We start from the raw sequence: 15,557 nt of genomic DNA, 5'->3' as shown, positions 1-15,557 counted from the left end.
TTATTATTTTATTTTTCCTTTCCTTCCCCTATGTTCATGTTATGTATCTTAAATTCCACAGTTGAGTGAAGTCATATGGTATTTTTCTGTCCCTAACTTATTTCACTTAGCATAATACACTCTAGTTCCATCCACGCCATTGCAAATGTCAAGATTTCATCCTTTTTGATGGTTAATATTCCTGTGTGTGTGTGTGTGTGTGTGTGTGTGTGTGTATACATATTACATCTCATTTATCCATTCATCAGTTGATGGACATTTGGGCACTTTGCATAATTTGTCTATTGTTGATAGTGCTGCTATAAAAATTGGGGTGCATGTGCCCCGTTGAGTATTTTTGCATCCTTTGGATAAATATCTAGTAGTGCAATTGCTGAGTTGTAGAGCAGTTCTATTTTTAACTTTTTGAGGAACCTCCATACTGTTTTCCAGAGTGGCTGCACCAGTTTGTACTCCCACCAACACTGTAAGACAGTTCCCCTTTCTCCACATTCTCGCCAACACCTGTTGTTTCCTGTATTGTTAATTTTACCCATTCTGCAGTTGTGAGGTGGTATCTCATTGGGTTTTGATTTGTATTTCCCTGATGATGAGTGATGTTGAACAATTTTCATGTATGTTAGCCATTTGTATGTCTTCTTTGGAGAAATGTCTGTTCATGTCTTTTGCCCATTTCTTAACTGGATTATTTACTTACTGGGTGTTGAGTTTGATAAGTTCTTTAGATTTTGGATACTAGCCCTGTATCCAATATGTCATTTGCAAATATCTTCTCCCATTCCATAGGTTGCCTTTTAGTTTTTTTGATTGTTTCCTTTGCTGTGTAGAAGCTTGTTATCTTAAGTTCCAATAGTTCATTTTTGCTTTTGTTACCCCTGCCTCCAGAGATGTGTCTAGTAAGAAGTTGCTCTGGCCGAGGTCAAAGAGGTTGCTGCCTATGTTCTCCTCTAGGATTGGATAGTTTCCAGTCTCACATATAGGTCTTTCATCCATTTTGAATTTATTTTTGTGTCTGATGTAAGAAAGTGGTCCACTATCATTCTTCTGCATGTCACTATCCAGTTTTCCCAACATCATTTGTTGAAAAGACCGTCTTTTTTCCATTGGATATTCCTTCCTGCTTTGTTGAAGATTAGTTGACCAGAGTTGTAGTTCTTTATACATTCTGGACTAATCTCTTATCAGGTATATGATTTGCAAATATTTTCTCCCATTTTGTTATTGTCTTTTTACTCTCTTATCATTTGCACAAGGTTTTTAATTCTGAGTAAGTCTAGTTTATCTATTTTTTTTAAATTTCCTGTGCTTTTGGTGTCATGCATGATTAGGCAATCATATCAAGAAATGATTGCCTACTCCAGGGTCATGAAGATTTTCACCTTTTTTCCTCTGAGAGTGTTTTGTTTTAGTCTTAGCTCTTAAATATAGGTCTTTGATCCATTTTTTGAGTTAATTTTTGTATGTAGTTTAAAACATCAACTTCATTCTCTTGCATGTGGATATCCAGTTTTCCCAGCACTATTTTGAAAACCCTATCCTTTCCCTCATTGATTGGTATTGGCACATTTGTTGAAAGTCAATTAGCCTTGGGGTGCCTGGGTGGCTAGGTCAGTTATGCGTCAAACTTTGGCTCAGGTCATGATCTCATGGTTCGTGGGTTCACGCCCCGCATTGGGCTCTGGGCTGACAGCTTGCCTGGAGCCTGCTTCGGATTCTGTGCGTCCCCCTCTCTCTGCCCCTCCCCCACTTGCACTCTCTCTCTCAAAAATAAATATTTAAATAAGAAAAAAAAAGACAATCAATTGACCATATATGTGAGGTTTTATTTCTGGGTTCTCTATTCCATTCTATTGGTTGGCGTATATGTTCATCTTTATGCCCGTATCATATTGACTACTGTATCTTTATAGTCTTTTGAAATCAGAAAGTGTGAGATCTCCAACTATTTCTTCTTTTTGAAAGTTGTTTTGGCTACTTTGGCAAATTTGGTTACATTGGCAATTTTGCTATTGTTTTCATCCTTTGAAATTCCATACAAACTTTTGGATTGATTTTTCTATTTCTGTAAAAAACACCAGTGAAATTTTATAAGGATTGCATTGGATTTTTAAATTGCTCCAAGTAGTATTGTCACTTAACAAAATAAATCTTCTGATCCATGAACATGGGATGTCTTCCCATTTATTCAGTACTTTTTAGTATAGAAGTTTTTCATATCCCTGGCTAAATTTATTCATATTTTACTCTTTTTTATGCTATTGTAAATGGAACTGTTTTCTTAATTTCCTTTTCAGATTGTTAAAATATAGAAATGTGACTGATTTTTGTGTTGATTTTGTATCCTGCAACTTTGCTGAATTCATTTATTAGATCCAATAGTCTTTTAATGTTTACTTAATTCAAGACAGGAGACAATAATAAGCTAAACCAGACTATGGCTGGTTCTAGTAATATGGGAGGCACTCATTTAGCATTTCAAACAAGGGGACTCAATTAGGAGCTGAGGTCCATTCCTAGGCAATCCCTGCATCTCCAAAAAGAGAGAGTTCCTAGGAAAAAGCTATTTCCTCCTTCTCAAGGTCTATAATATGTGTAAGACAGTACAAAATGCAACAGAATCTTTGTTTCCAAATAGCTATTTATTCCGCTCCTGTATATCTTCTAAGTATTGGCATTTGTGTGAATTTGTCTCACCTAAGTAGGTAATGCCTGACATATGGTATATATGATTTATACATCTTTTTAGATAGGTCTGTACATGAAGTCTAGAAGTTGTTGCAAAACTAATTTTCCTCAAGTTTCTTATCAAGTCTTTTATTGAGTCACTCCTCTCTAATGTCCTTCTGACTTCACCTTCCATTTATGCCTGGCCCTCTGTAGTGTCCTGGATTTTTCTTCTTGACCTTCAACATGAGCTTTCAATTAAATGGCTCCCCCCAGTTTTCTCCCCACTGCATTTGGGTCTTGCAGTTCCAGGATAATTGAGAAGATGAAGGAAAATAATCATTCCTAGTCGAAGCTCAGAATCAAATATGTAAAAGACAAATCTCTCTTTTGGTTGATTGCATTTAAAAAAAATTTCCAGACCTGTTTTTTTTTTTTTTTTAGGTTTTTAATTCCAGGTAGTTTAACATATAGTGTCATATTAGTTTCAGGTATACAATATAGTGATTCAATTCCATACATCACCCAGTGCTCATCCCAAATGCATTCCATAATCCCCCATCACCTATTTATATCCATCCCCCCACCTCCTCCCCTCTGGCAACCATCAGTTTGCTTTCTATAATTAAGAATCTTTTTCTTGGTTTGTCTCTCTTTTTTTTCCTTTGCTTGCTTGTTTTGTTTCTTAAATTCCACATGAGTGAAATCATATGGTATTTTTCTCTGACTTCTTTTGCTTAGCAAACTCTGTAGCTCCATTTGTGTCATTGCAAATGGCAAGATTTCATTCTTTTTATGGCTAAATAATATTCCATTCACATACACATGCACATACCACATCTTCTTTATCCATTCATCAACTGATGGACACTTGGGCTGCTTCCATAATTTGGCTATTGTAAATAATGGTGCTATAAATATAGGGGTGCATGTATCCCTTTGAATTACTGTTCTTGTATTCTTTGGGTAAATACCCTGTACTGTGATTGCTGGATCATAGGGTAGTTCTATTTTTAATCTTTTGAGTAACCTTCATACTGTTTTCCACAGTGGCTGTACCAATTTGCATTCCCACCAACAGTGCACAAAGGTCGGTTTTTCTCCACATCCTCGCCAACATCTGTTGTTTCTTGTGTTGTTGGTTTTAGCCATTCTGACAGGTGTGAGGTTTTATTTCATTGTCATTTTGATTTGCATTTCCCTGATGGTGAGTGGTGATGAACATCTTTTCATGTGTCTGTTGGCCATTTGGATGTCTTATTTGGAGAAATGTCTGTTCATGTCTTTTGTCCATTTTTAGTATTGAGTTGCATAAGTTCTTTATATATTTTGGATACTACCTACCCTTTCTTGGATATGTCATTTGCAAATATCTTCTCCCATTCTGTAGGTCGTCTTGTAGTTTTCTTGATTGTTTTCTTTGCTATGCAGAATTTTTTTTTATTTTGATGAAGTCCCAATAGTTTATTTTTGCTTTTGTTTCCCTTGCCTCAGTAGATACATCTAGAAAAAAAGTTGCTATGGCTGATGTCAAAAAGGTTACTGCCTGTGTTCATTTCTAGAATTTTTATGGTTTCAGGTCTCACATTTAGGTCTTTAACCCATTTTGAATTTGTTTTTGTGAATAGCGTAAGAAAGTGGTCTAGTTTCCTTCTTTTGCATGTTGCTGTCCAGTTGTCCCAACACCATTTGTTGAACTAATAGTCTTAGTGTGTGTGTGTAATCTTTAGAGTTTTCTACATATAAGGCCATATCATTTGTAAACAGAATTAATTTTACTTCTTTTTTCTTGCCTAACTGTTCTGGCTAGGATAGAAACTCTAATACTGCTATTGACTAGGAGTGGTAAGGCTGGGCATCTTTGTCTTCTTTCTGATCTTAGAGGAGAAACACTGAATATGCTGTTAGTTGTGGGGTTTTCACATAGGACCTTTATTATGTTGAGGTAATGTCCTTTCATTCCTAGTTTGTTGAGTGTTTTTATCATGAACAGGTATTGAATTTTTGTCAAATGCTTTTTCTGTATCAATGGAAACAAGTTTTTTTCTCCTTCATTCTGTTGATTTTCAGGTTAAACCACTATTGCATTCCAGGAATGAATCTCACTTGGTTATGGTATATAACCCTTTTAATATGCTGCAAAATCCAGTTTTGCTAGTATTTTGTTGGGGATTTTTGTATCAGTATTCATAAAGGATGTTGGTCTGAAGGGTTTTTTTCCTTGTAGTGTTTTGGTCTGGATTTGGTGTCAGAGTCATCCTGATCTCATAGAATAAGTTAGGAAGTATTGTTCCCTTCTCTTCAATTTGCTGTAAGATCTTGAGAAAGACTCGTGTTAATTCTTCTTTCAATATCTGGTAGAATTCACCAGGGAAGTCATCTGGTCCAGGGCTTTTCTTTGTTGGGAGGTTTTTGATTACTAATTCAGTCTCCTTCTTAGTTATAGATCTATTCAGATATTCTGTGTCTTCCTGATTCAGTACTGGTTGTGTTTATGTTTTTGGAAATTTGTCCATTTCATATAGATTATCCAATTTGCAATTACTCATAGTACTCTAATTTTTATTTCTGTAAAATCACTAGTAATGTCCCCACTTTCATTCTGATTTTAGTAATTTGAGTCTTCTCACTCTGTTTCTTAGTCATTCCAGCTAAAGGTTTATCAATTCTGTTGCTCTTTTCAAAGAACTTTTGGTTCCATTGATTTCTGTTTTTCTCTTCCCGTCTCACTTTTTATCTCTTTCCATTTGCTAGCTTTGAATTTAGTTTGTTATTCTCTTTATAGTTCTTTGTGGTCTACAGTTAGGTTATTGATTTGAGATCTTTCTTCTCTTATAATGTATGCATTTACAGCTATAAATTTCCCTCTAAACTTTCACTGTATCCCATAAATTTTGGTAGACTATATTTTTATTGTCATTTGTCTTCAGGTATTTTCAAATTTTCCTTGTATTTCTTATTTGACCCATTGGTTAAGAATGTGTTGGTTGGTTTCCATATATTTATGAATTTTTATGTTTGAGTAATTTCATTTTAAATAGCTCTGGCAGCAGATTTCTCATCATTTCTCCTGGGAAGGCTCTTGTATAACAAAACAACCTTTAACGACTTTTGCTGATTTTCAGTTTAATTCCCTTCAATATAACTTAATCTCCAGGCTGTTTGGGATATATATAGGCAGGTCATGTAAAAGTCAGCTTACTAGATTAATGGTGAAATCTAGTAACTTCATTGGCAGTACAACATTGTACCAAACATATGATCCCACGGGGATGACCCAGTTGTAGCTACTTATGACTGGGATAAAATGATCACTCTTAATCTCATGGTCAGGGGCAGCAGGGCCAGTGTGAACCATAGATTATTTTATTTAATTATTTTATTAGAAAAAAAAAATTCCACCTAGCAATTTCATCACTCACTTTTCTGGATATTTCTGGAGGGATAGAAAAAACAACTCATGTGCCTGATTAATGCACAAAATGTGAAGAAGGCAGGCAAAGTGCCCTTTGGAAACAAGCTTAAACACCTGACATGTTCACGTTTAAATCCAAAAGCTTGTACAACACGACAAGCATTTGTATCTTGTAATAAGTAGGAAATGTTTCATCTTTAAATTCTTACAACTTAAAAAACTCTCATATTCTTCACAATAAAATTAAAAATATTTAAAAATTCCATGAATTTATTTTCAGATTAGACATTATATATTAATGAGTCAAGTATCAAGTGCTTTACTGTATACATTATCTTCAATCCTCACAGTGACATTAGGAGGTAGGTTTCTTCACTCTTCTTTTTTAGAGGGGATATGATGATCCAGAAAGGTAAAATAACTTGCCCAAAGTTGTATGGCTGGAAAACAGTTGCCTTAGGAAACAAACATGGGGGTCAAGTCCAAAGATTTTCCACTTCAATCTTTATTTTTCAATCCATATTTTTGGCCAAAATATTACAAAAATACATATGATAGTACTGAAACATTTTCAGGTTAGAAACATTTGGTGGTTTGGTAAATGACCCTATTATTTTAATAGCAAATTATTTGGTGGCATGAAGGGCAATTTCCTTTTCAATGAATCTTCATGAATTCTGTTAATAATCCGAATACACAAGAAGACATTTTTTAAAAAATTCATTCAACAAATATTTGCTGACTATCTTGTTTGTGATAAGAACTTTATTAGGTATTGAAATGAATACTAAGACTCCTTTCTTTCAAGGAACTTGAATTTGGTATAGAAATGAGATATATTAAAAAAAAGAAACCTTACAGCAGTGATTTTGGCAATTAGCTTGTATTGCATTTTAGGGAGAAATTAAAGGAAGGAAACGTAAGATAAAGCTGAAGTTTCAGGCAGGCAAGATCTGAATATACATTAATAATTTTAGTGCTAGAGTCATGGTACCTAAAACACTCGTTAAGTGAATATCGTTAACACTTACTAAATGTGCATCTTCTAACAAAACTATTTTTCATTGAGTCCTTCCAACAGCTCTGAGAGAGAGACCTGGACTATTACTATTTTCATCCTACAGATAAACTGAGGCACAGAGGGTAAGCAACTTGTTTAACTTCTTCCACATACAGCCAGTTCTGGAAAAACAGAGGCCATATCATTTGTAAACAGAATTAATTTTACTTCTTTTTTCTTGCCTAACTGTTCTGGCTAGGATAGAAACTCTAATACTGCTATTGACTAGGAGTGGTAAGGCTGGGCATCTTTGTCTTCTTTCTGATCTTAGAGGAGAAACACTGAATATGCTGTTAGTTGTGAATATGCCTTCTGTGAAAGGCAGGTGATATTCTGGGTGGGGGAGCACATTGCGTGGTAGGACTGAGCACTGCAGAGCAGAGGATGGGGATGACTGGAGGAGCAGCCAGACCAGTCAGAGGGCATTGTTTGTTGAAACAGTGTGGGAAAGTGCTACCCACGGACTGGGCTCACAGGATAGAAAAGCCACGGGACCCAAAACGCTTAAGGCCTTGTACTCTAAGCAGTGCGTTTTGCTTTAAAAAGATAGGTTTATATATTTAAGAAACCCAGGTGCCACAGACTACATGTTCATGTCCCCCAAATCCTTATGTTGAAACCCTAACCCCAATAGGATGGTGGTAGAAGGTAAGGTCTTTGGGAGGTAATTCGGCTTAGAGGAGGTCATGAGAGTGGGGGCCCCACGATGGGATTAGTGTTGTTATAAGAAGAGGTGACAGAGACCGTGCTCTCTCTCCACACTCTCCCCCACTCCTAACATGTGGGGAAACCAGAAGAGGGACTTCACCAGAACCTGACCATGCTGGTACCCTAATCTTGGACTTCCCAACCTCCAGAACTGTCAGAAATAAATGTCTATGGTTTAAGGCACCTAGTTTATGGTATTTTGTGACAGCACCCCAAGCAGACTAAGACAACAGGGAAATAAATGTCTTTCTCCCAGTGCCAGATGTCAAACATTCCCTTCAAACACGGGCCAGGAAACTGGATGTAATACAAAACACGTTCAAAAGTGCCATCTCCTCGCAGCAAAGAGCTGTGTGCCCGGCGGTCTCAGGCGTGCTCTGGGGGTGTCTCCATACAGGCCCAGAGCCCCCCTGCCTTAAGCAGGTGTGCGATGGAAGGAGAGGAACGGAAGCAACAGGGTTTTGCCCCATTCACCACATCAATGGTCAAAATGTGGGTCAAAGACCCTTACACGGCTCACTCTCAACTACTCCTCAACTTTGCTCTCAACAACACAAAATCTGGCTGTCGAAATATTTCCAGAAGAGGCTTTTCTTCTTCTCCTGAACTGCTTGCTCACACATGGGTCTCCTGTCACACTGGTGCAACAGGAAAATTACGGGTTTTCGCATTCCTGGGATTGGTATCGCCATGCTCCTTACCCCATATTTATCTCTGAGTTCTCTCGATTATAAAAGGAGTGTTGTGTCAAATATGAGTAAAAGCAATTAGTGGTGCCTGACACATGGTATAGCTAACCGGTAAGTAGTGGCTTCTTTCCTCTTTACCCAAAGAAATACATCATTTAAGGAACTTGGAAAAAGAGATGAATGTTTCAATTTAATGCTGAAGTAATTGCGCCCAGAAACTTGTCCAGAAGCAAGCACACATGTTGGCTTGGGCACATTTTTAGTACGGAGAACTTGCCAGTTCATGGCAGGACCAGAAATTCCTATGGCTTCACTTTGGTCCTTTGGGGAGCCTAACTCAACCCAGACTACAATGACTCCCAAGAACCCTGTTCCATTTCCTCAGACCTTTGCTGTCCTTTGAAAACAGGTCATCCTCTCTCTCCTCCTTTTGGCATTCCTTTGGGAGTAATTCCTGAGACAGTCACTTGTGGAGATATAGCCTTATGCACTTTGTTGTCCCCTGTGTTAACCTGTTTCAGACAGAAGTGCATAATAATGCGCTATCCTAGAAGTGACACTTGTAATGAGTTTGCTTTAGTCTAACAAATTTGTGAGCTCAAACACACTTGGGGATTCTTCTGCATTCAAGGCCATTTTGCACAAGAAGCGTGAACTTTTGTCCCCTCCAAAATGTGGTGCGTTGCAAGTATAAGAAAAAGTAGTAGCATTTGACCAAAAAACAAAACAAAACAAAACAAACAAACAAAAAACCCAAACTGTTCAAGGATCAGTTTCCCTCTTAATAAAGTAACTGGCTGATAAAGTGATAAGGGAATAAACTCCCCCTCAAAACAAACAAACAAACAACAAAATCTCTAACAAATGGTGATGGCGGCCACAGTAATTATGACAGGAAGACAGCAAAACAGAAAACAAAACTCAAGTTCCAGCTCTAACACTTATGAACTCTTTTTCATCTCACAAAATGGGGTCACCACATCTTTCCTTACCTACTTCACAGGGTTTTATGAAGATTAAAGAATGTATGTCAAGCATAAAAACTGTAAAATGCTATGCCTCCTTACAGGTGCCACACAGGAATTAAATATGCTTTACACAGACACAGAGTTGTCCGTAATCCATTCCTATTCTAACTTACATTAGTGAGTAATCCAGTATCCTGCTTCTGATAATCTTATCTATTAGAAGAAAAGGAAATGTTGGATGTCAAGGCCTACCGAGCATCACATCAATTCCTTGTGTAATGCATTCTAGATGAGGGTAGTCTTAGAACATATGCCCAGTGCAACCAGCAGACCACAGTGTTTCACGCAGGAGGATGGCATCATCAGTGAAATAAGCTTTCCATCCAAGGCTTGGGTGCACGTGGCAGAAAGACTATTCCGATCTGTACTCTATTGTGTCTGGAAAATCTAAAGAAAAAACCTGAACTACATCTGACAACTTAACCTTTGAACCATATTATCTTACTCCCCTTGCCCCACTCAACTGCCTTTACTAAATCTGTTCTGGGGCGTCATGCCTTTATCTTTCATCAGGGGGTCCAAAACCAACTTATGGAATCAACGGTAGCAGTGACTGTTGAAGTCTGCTAGAGGACATCACCTCAGTGTCCCATTAGTGAAAGCATGAGGATGACATTTCTTTCAGGACTGAGTGACAGAAAGGACTGTTTTCTTTGATGAATTAATTATTCTGTCCCTTTGTGAACAATGTAAATCAGAATCATGGAGTGTGTAGCTGATTTTTTTACTTCCCATAAATGACCTTATATTGTTCGGAATTATTTTTCACCTTAAATCCAAGGGCAGGGGAAAAAATAACACATTCCAGTTTACTTACAGTTCTATTAATTGAAGGTTATCACCTTATTTTAATAATAGTGCTTGAAGAAAATAATCCTCTTGTGGTTTTTAATAAGCACTTAAAACCAAACAAAAATTTAAAATCTTTACAGAAAATAATTTTTTTAAACCAAAAGAAACAGTAATACTAATTTTCAAAAGACTGTTGATGTCACTGTGGTTTATTGGGTAAATACAAAGTGTAGGCTCTTGCTTTTTTTTTTTTTTTTTTTTGCTATTTTTTTTTAAAGCAAAGCCAAGGAGATTAGAAACCAAGTACACATATCCTCTTTAAAATAGAAACATAAATTAGTTTTAACTAACAATTAGGCACTTAAAATGTAAATGTAAAATGGCATTTTTAGAAGTATAAACTATAGTTCCACTCCTAAATTCCTTCTGAAATGTCTTTTACAGACACAAAAGCACAAGCATGGAAAACATTTCTAAACGAAGATAATTTCCTCTTAAAACAAAACAAAACAAAACAAAACAAAACAAAACAAAACAAAACAAAACTTGAATGCAAACCCCAAATGACAGACCAATGATTAAGGTACTGGTGGGTAGGAGAAAAGAGCTTCTGAAATTTACATGTTTGATTAAAATATAAGCATTTAATAAAACTATTACAATAGCATACAGTATATATCATAATGAAAAATATGTCAGGAAAATAATGAATTCTAGACTTAAAATTTTACTTTACAACAAGGCACTTAACACATTGAAACAGTACAGTAAATTTCCGAAAGAATGCAATTGGCTACCTCTCAAATCTTGTAATAATATATCTTTTGTGAATATACTGTAACATAACCATACATTTTGCAGCATTAATCATTGCATAGGAGGTAAATTAAATAATGAATTCCAACTTGGCAACTAGATTAGCTTATGTTTACAGTTTCTTCTTTTTCTTTTAAAGGACAGTTTTAAATAATTCCATAATAAAGAGCTATTCTCACTCATGATTCATTTAGAACACAGTATAGTTAATGAGTAATAAAATAAATGAGAACTTATAAGGTGTATATCTGTATAAAAACTTATCTTTGGGTACCTTTGACATGATTTTCAGTGTTTAGGTACTGAAGTCAAGAGCACTTCTTAATAGAAGAAATATTTTTAGCAAGTAAGTCAAAGGAGTTAAATTATTGCAACACAATGACATTAAAAAAAATACCAGAAATCTTTATACATACAAATAGAAAAGCCTTCAACACATGGCATATTACTTATCATATGCTCATTTAAAACTTGTAAACTCATTTATTAAGAAATTCCTTCTCACACTTCCTACAGAAGTAAGTGTGTTAAGACCAGCTTAAATTTTTAATCGGTTTTACAGTGTAAAACAAAAAACAACAAATAATTAAAAAGAAATGTTCAAAATATTAAAGAAACAAGATGTGAACTTTTTAATTAAAACAGAAACTGCATGAGCTCTAGCATGTAAAAAATAATAATAAAAAATAAGAAAGCCAACCTGGTGTTTCAAAGTAAACAAAGTATATAGGTAGTTATAAAGGGAGACATTAATGATTGTGACAATGAGAGGTAAAATGGTGTTCAAATTTTCTTTGATCAAATGGATGAAAGATTAGAACTGCAACTCTCTGCAATCTAAGCACATTTTCCCTTGGGGAAAGGTTTAACATACCTTGAAGTTCCTTTTGCATGATGTTTTCAGATTATTGGCAAAAAATAAAACAAAACAAAAAACCAACCAACCAACCAACCAAATGCCTTTTAAAAACATGAAAATCTACTTTTAAAAAGTGGCAAGTTTGTGTTCCAAGTCATATAACATATTTCCACAAGGGGGCACTGGTATACAGTAAAGAACCTTACACAATGTCATCATTCCACCAGACCAGGGGCTTGGGCTCACTCAAAATAGCCTTCTTTCCTCAGCAAAGCTTGTTTCCTAAGATGCCAGTAAAATTAAATAACAAATTTAAAATTAGTTTGGGTGGAGCTGGGAACAATGCTTTATTTTCAGAGCTGTGGAGGAGCTAAAAAAAAAAAAAAAATCGAACCTGAGAGGAATCCATTTCCACTTGAAAGAATTTAGAAAAAATATGGAGTAATTTACAGGAATGATATATTATAGATATTGTGCAGAAGGACCAAATTACAAGGAAAGCTTCAAGCAGGAGCACTGGTTTACAAAAACAAAGATAATGGATAAGATCTTGTACTGTAATTAGCAAGGAAAAGGAGCTCCCAAAATTTATTGTTTCAAAAGCAGGATCTTAATTGTTTAAGTTTTCTAAGTGGCATGTTAGGTTAAGCCTCAAGTTTGCTTTCCTACATGTAATGGAGTTTCACTGCTTTTCTTTTCCCATCTTGAAACTTTGGTTATTTGCCCTCCTTATTTTCAAACCTCATGCTTAATGTCTACTAGACATCTATGAGACATACACGTAAAGAACATGTGAGCAATAGTGTCCACATGTGAGGTCAGAGAGGTTTTTAAAGTTCTTTAAAAGGTGATGTGTTTTTTTTTTAAAACTGTATTACTTGACTAAAATGCAAGCTTTACTGTTTCAAGGGTCTCTGGCAATCCACACACCGTGATTTTTAAATCTTAAATACTTTTCCCTTTTTAATTTGCAGAAAATTAGGTTTTCCAACACACTGTTGAATAAGGCTCTCAGGTATATCAGGTTATGAATCAGATGCTCAAGGACTATTCCAATGTAAGGAGCATAAAACCCAGGCTTCAGTGTCACATGCTTTTGCTCATAATCAGGGAGCAGGAATTTAAACTCTGTGTTTTCAAGCACAACCCCTTATATATCACAAGTGTCAATATTTAATAAGAGAAAGTTATACAGAATTATGGCTAAGCACATTGGGGAAGCTACAGATATATTTCTTATCGGTTCATTTAATAACAAATACCTGAAAACTCCTTGCATTTCAAAGCCTGTCAAGGATATTTAGGATTTCAATTCTTGTTTTAAATGATCGGATGAAGAATGTCTTTCTTCCTCCCTTTGAATTCGACTACCTTTCCTTTAGTGATTCTTCTGTTACATTGAGAAAGAGCCATACTGAATACACAAACAGAATTTTAGCACCAAAAATAAGGACTCTTCTGAAAAATTTGTGCTGTGCTTCTCTCAAGCAATCTGAAGGTCAATTTTGTGTATCAAATCAAGGCAAACCAGTTTATAGTGATAAATTTCGGGATATTTCTCATTCTTAAGTGGAGGGAAATTTTCACCTTCGATATAAATGTAACTGCTCGCTCACTGGCGTCATTGGCCTCTCTGTCTTCTGACCTAGTGTTGATGATTTTGTAACCATAAATCTTTTTTTAAACTTACTAGAAGTTTTAAGAGATTAACTCGGACAGCATTGATCTGATCCGATTTTTAAAAATCCATCTTCTTTTTTGCACCACCTCAAAGAACTTTAGAAACGATGATCCCCCTTTTACTGAGTAGCTGTAACTGTCTAACAGACCGATCTCAACAGTAGGTTATAGTGCAGCACCGTGGTGTAAGTTCAGGATCAAAGTAAAATTACTCAATTGTGGCATATGTCCTTAGGACCAGTTTATAAGAAGCTGAGTCTCTTGCTAAAAGGCAAGGATACATTACACTTTTGGACTCCTCCTTGGTTTTTCCACAAAGTACAATGTAACTAGGAAGAAATCGTCTGCAGTGAAATGTGGCCAACTGCATTTTTGAGTTCCAACCAGCAGCTCTAAAACAGATCTTCCACAGGGTAGGACAGGACAGCAATGCAGCCTTGTTCCCCAAGTGGCATGATCATCCGCTCACACACCTATGTGTTTCCAGCCTGTGCTGGAGCAGCTGACTGCCCTAGGGATACCAGATGCGTATCTACCCGGCAGATAGCATATACATGTGTACTCAAGGACCACCTGTTTAGCAGAAACAGCTCCAGGCGTCCTGTATATCTGCCATAGAGATTCTAAGGGGAAATATTTACACACACGTAAAATCTGTGAGATGTGTCAAATACTTCCATATTTACTTAGATCACCTTTCCTATATATATATATCTATATATATATCTATATATATCTATACACACACACACACACACACACGTGTGCGCGCATGTGTTTGTGTGTATGTATAAGTATCAGTTAAAAAAAGTAAAAGTGATACATAGTGCATGGGGTGGTAGCAGCAGTGCACATTCCCAGACCTGACCCTGACCTTCCCCATGACAAAGTGGAAACAAAGTTCACCTCCAGTTTACTCCTAACCATGGATCTCCCCCTCATTAATAAGCCTAATACTAAAACCACTCTCAACATTGGGTAATTCTATTTACACAGTAGCTGTATATATCCAGATAGTTTATTTAAAACATTAACAAATTCTTCTGACCTTGGAGAAAAAAAAAAATCCTGAAAAAATTCTGTAGAGGGCTTTAGTGGAGAAAGAATAAGGATAGGAATAGTATGTTCTTTGGCACCTCTTTAAGAAGCTCATTAGTAAAATCCCAGTGGGGGGGCTTGTCACCAATGAATGAAGGGCTGCAGGAGAATATACCTTTCTCAGGATGAATCAGAAAAGCAGTCAAAGGGTAATACTTCGTTCATCTTTCTAATCATTTACACAAAATTTGGTCCACTTCTTCCTTTACCAGTCAGTTCTTCTAAAATAAAAACCCAAAACTATACCTTTGGTTACAGCGTTAACTCTTTTGGTGTAAGAACTGATGCCTTTGTTTTGCTCCTCAGGTAGATTTCTCATTATCTTCACCGATTTTCTGAACCCGTGAATACTTTTTGCATGAGGATTTAAAGCAGCCAGGGGGCCAGGAGAGTGGCCAGGAGAAGCAGCAAGGAATTGAGCCTTGTACGTTTTTCTCGAAAAAATAAAAGATGGGGAACCACCATGCTCGAGACAAGAAATTAGTCTGTGAAGAGACCTTCAAGTTCTGTAAAAAGGAAAAAAAAAAAAAAAAAAGGAAAATGAGACCTATTTTTCATGATTTGCATCCCATTTTTTTTTCTTAATTAAATTGTCATTCATTGTACCATAACAGAGAAAGCAGCAGAATCAGGATCACAAGGCAGTAATTGTCTTTGCGCCTTTTCCCTGATTCTGACATGTTTCTGGTCCCAGCCCCCTTTCCCCCTTGCTCCAGCTCATGCAAATTCTTCTGCCTGCAGTCCCAGT

General features: G+C 36.3%; 1 protein-coding gene across 4 annotated transcripts in view; it reads right to left on the bottom strand.

The window, feature by feature from the left end:
• Positions 1 to 10,980: 10,980 nt before the first annotated feature.
• Positions 10,981 to 15,557, bottom strand: part of SGMS2 (sphingomyelin synthase 2) — an 87,202-nt gene continuing 82,625 nt past the window's right edge. For all 4 annotated transcript variants that reach the window (XM_047092110.1, XM_047092109.1, XM_047092105.1 and 1 more), the window contains exon 6: positions 10,981 to 15,315. In XM_047092110.1, the coding sequence (XP_046948066.1) occupies positions 15,112 to 15,315 (204 nt within the window). In that variant the 3' untranslated portion in view covers positions 10,981 to 15,111. The remainder of the gene's footprint in view (positions 15,316 to 15,557) is intronic.

This window comes from Lynx rufus, unplaced genomic scaffold (genome assembly GCF_022079265.1).
Source record: "Lynx rufus isolate CCGP_SWC_20201006 ecotype Redwood Valley unplaced genomic scaffold, mLynRuf1.p SCAF_3, whole genome shotgun sequence".
Lineage (NCBI taxonomy): Eukaryota > Metazoa > Chordata > Mammalia > Carnivora > Felidae > Lynx > Lynx rufus.
Note: the sequence above shows the minus strand (reverse complement) of the source record. Positions and strands in the feature narration are given on the sequence as shown.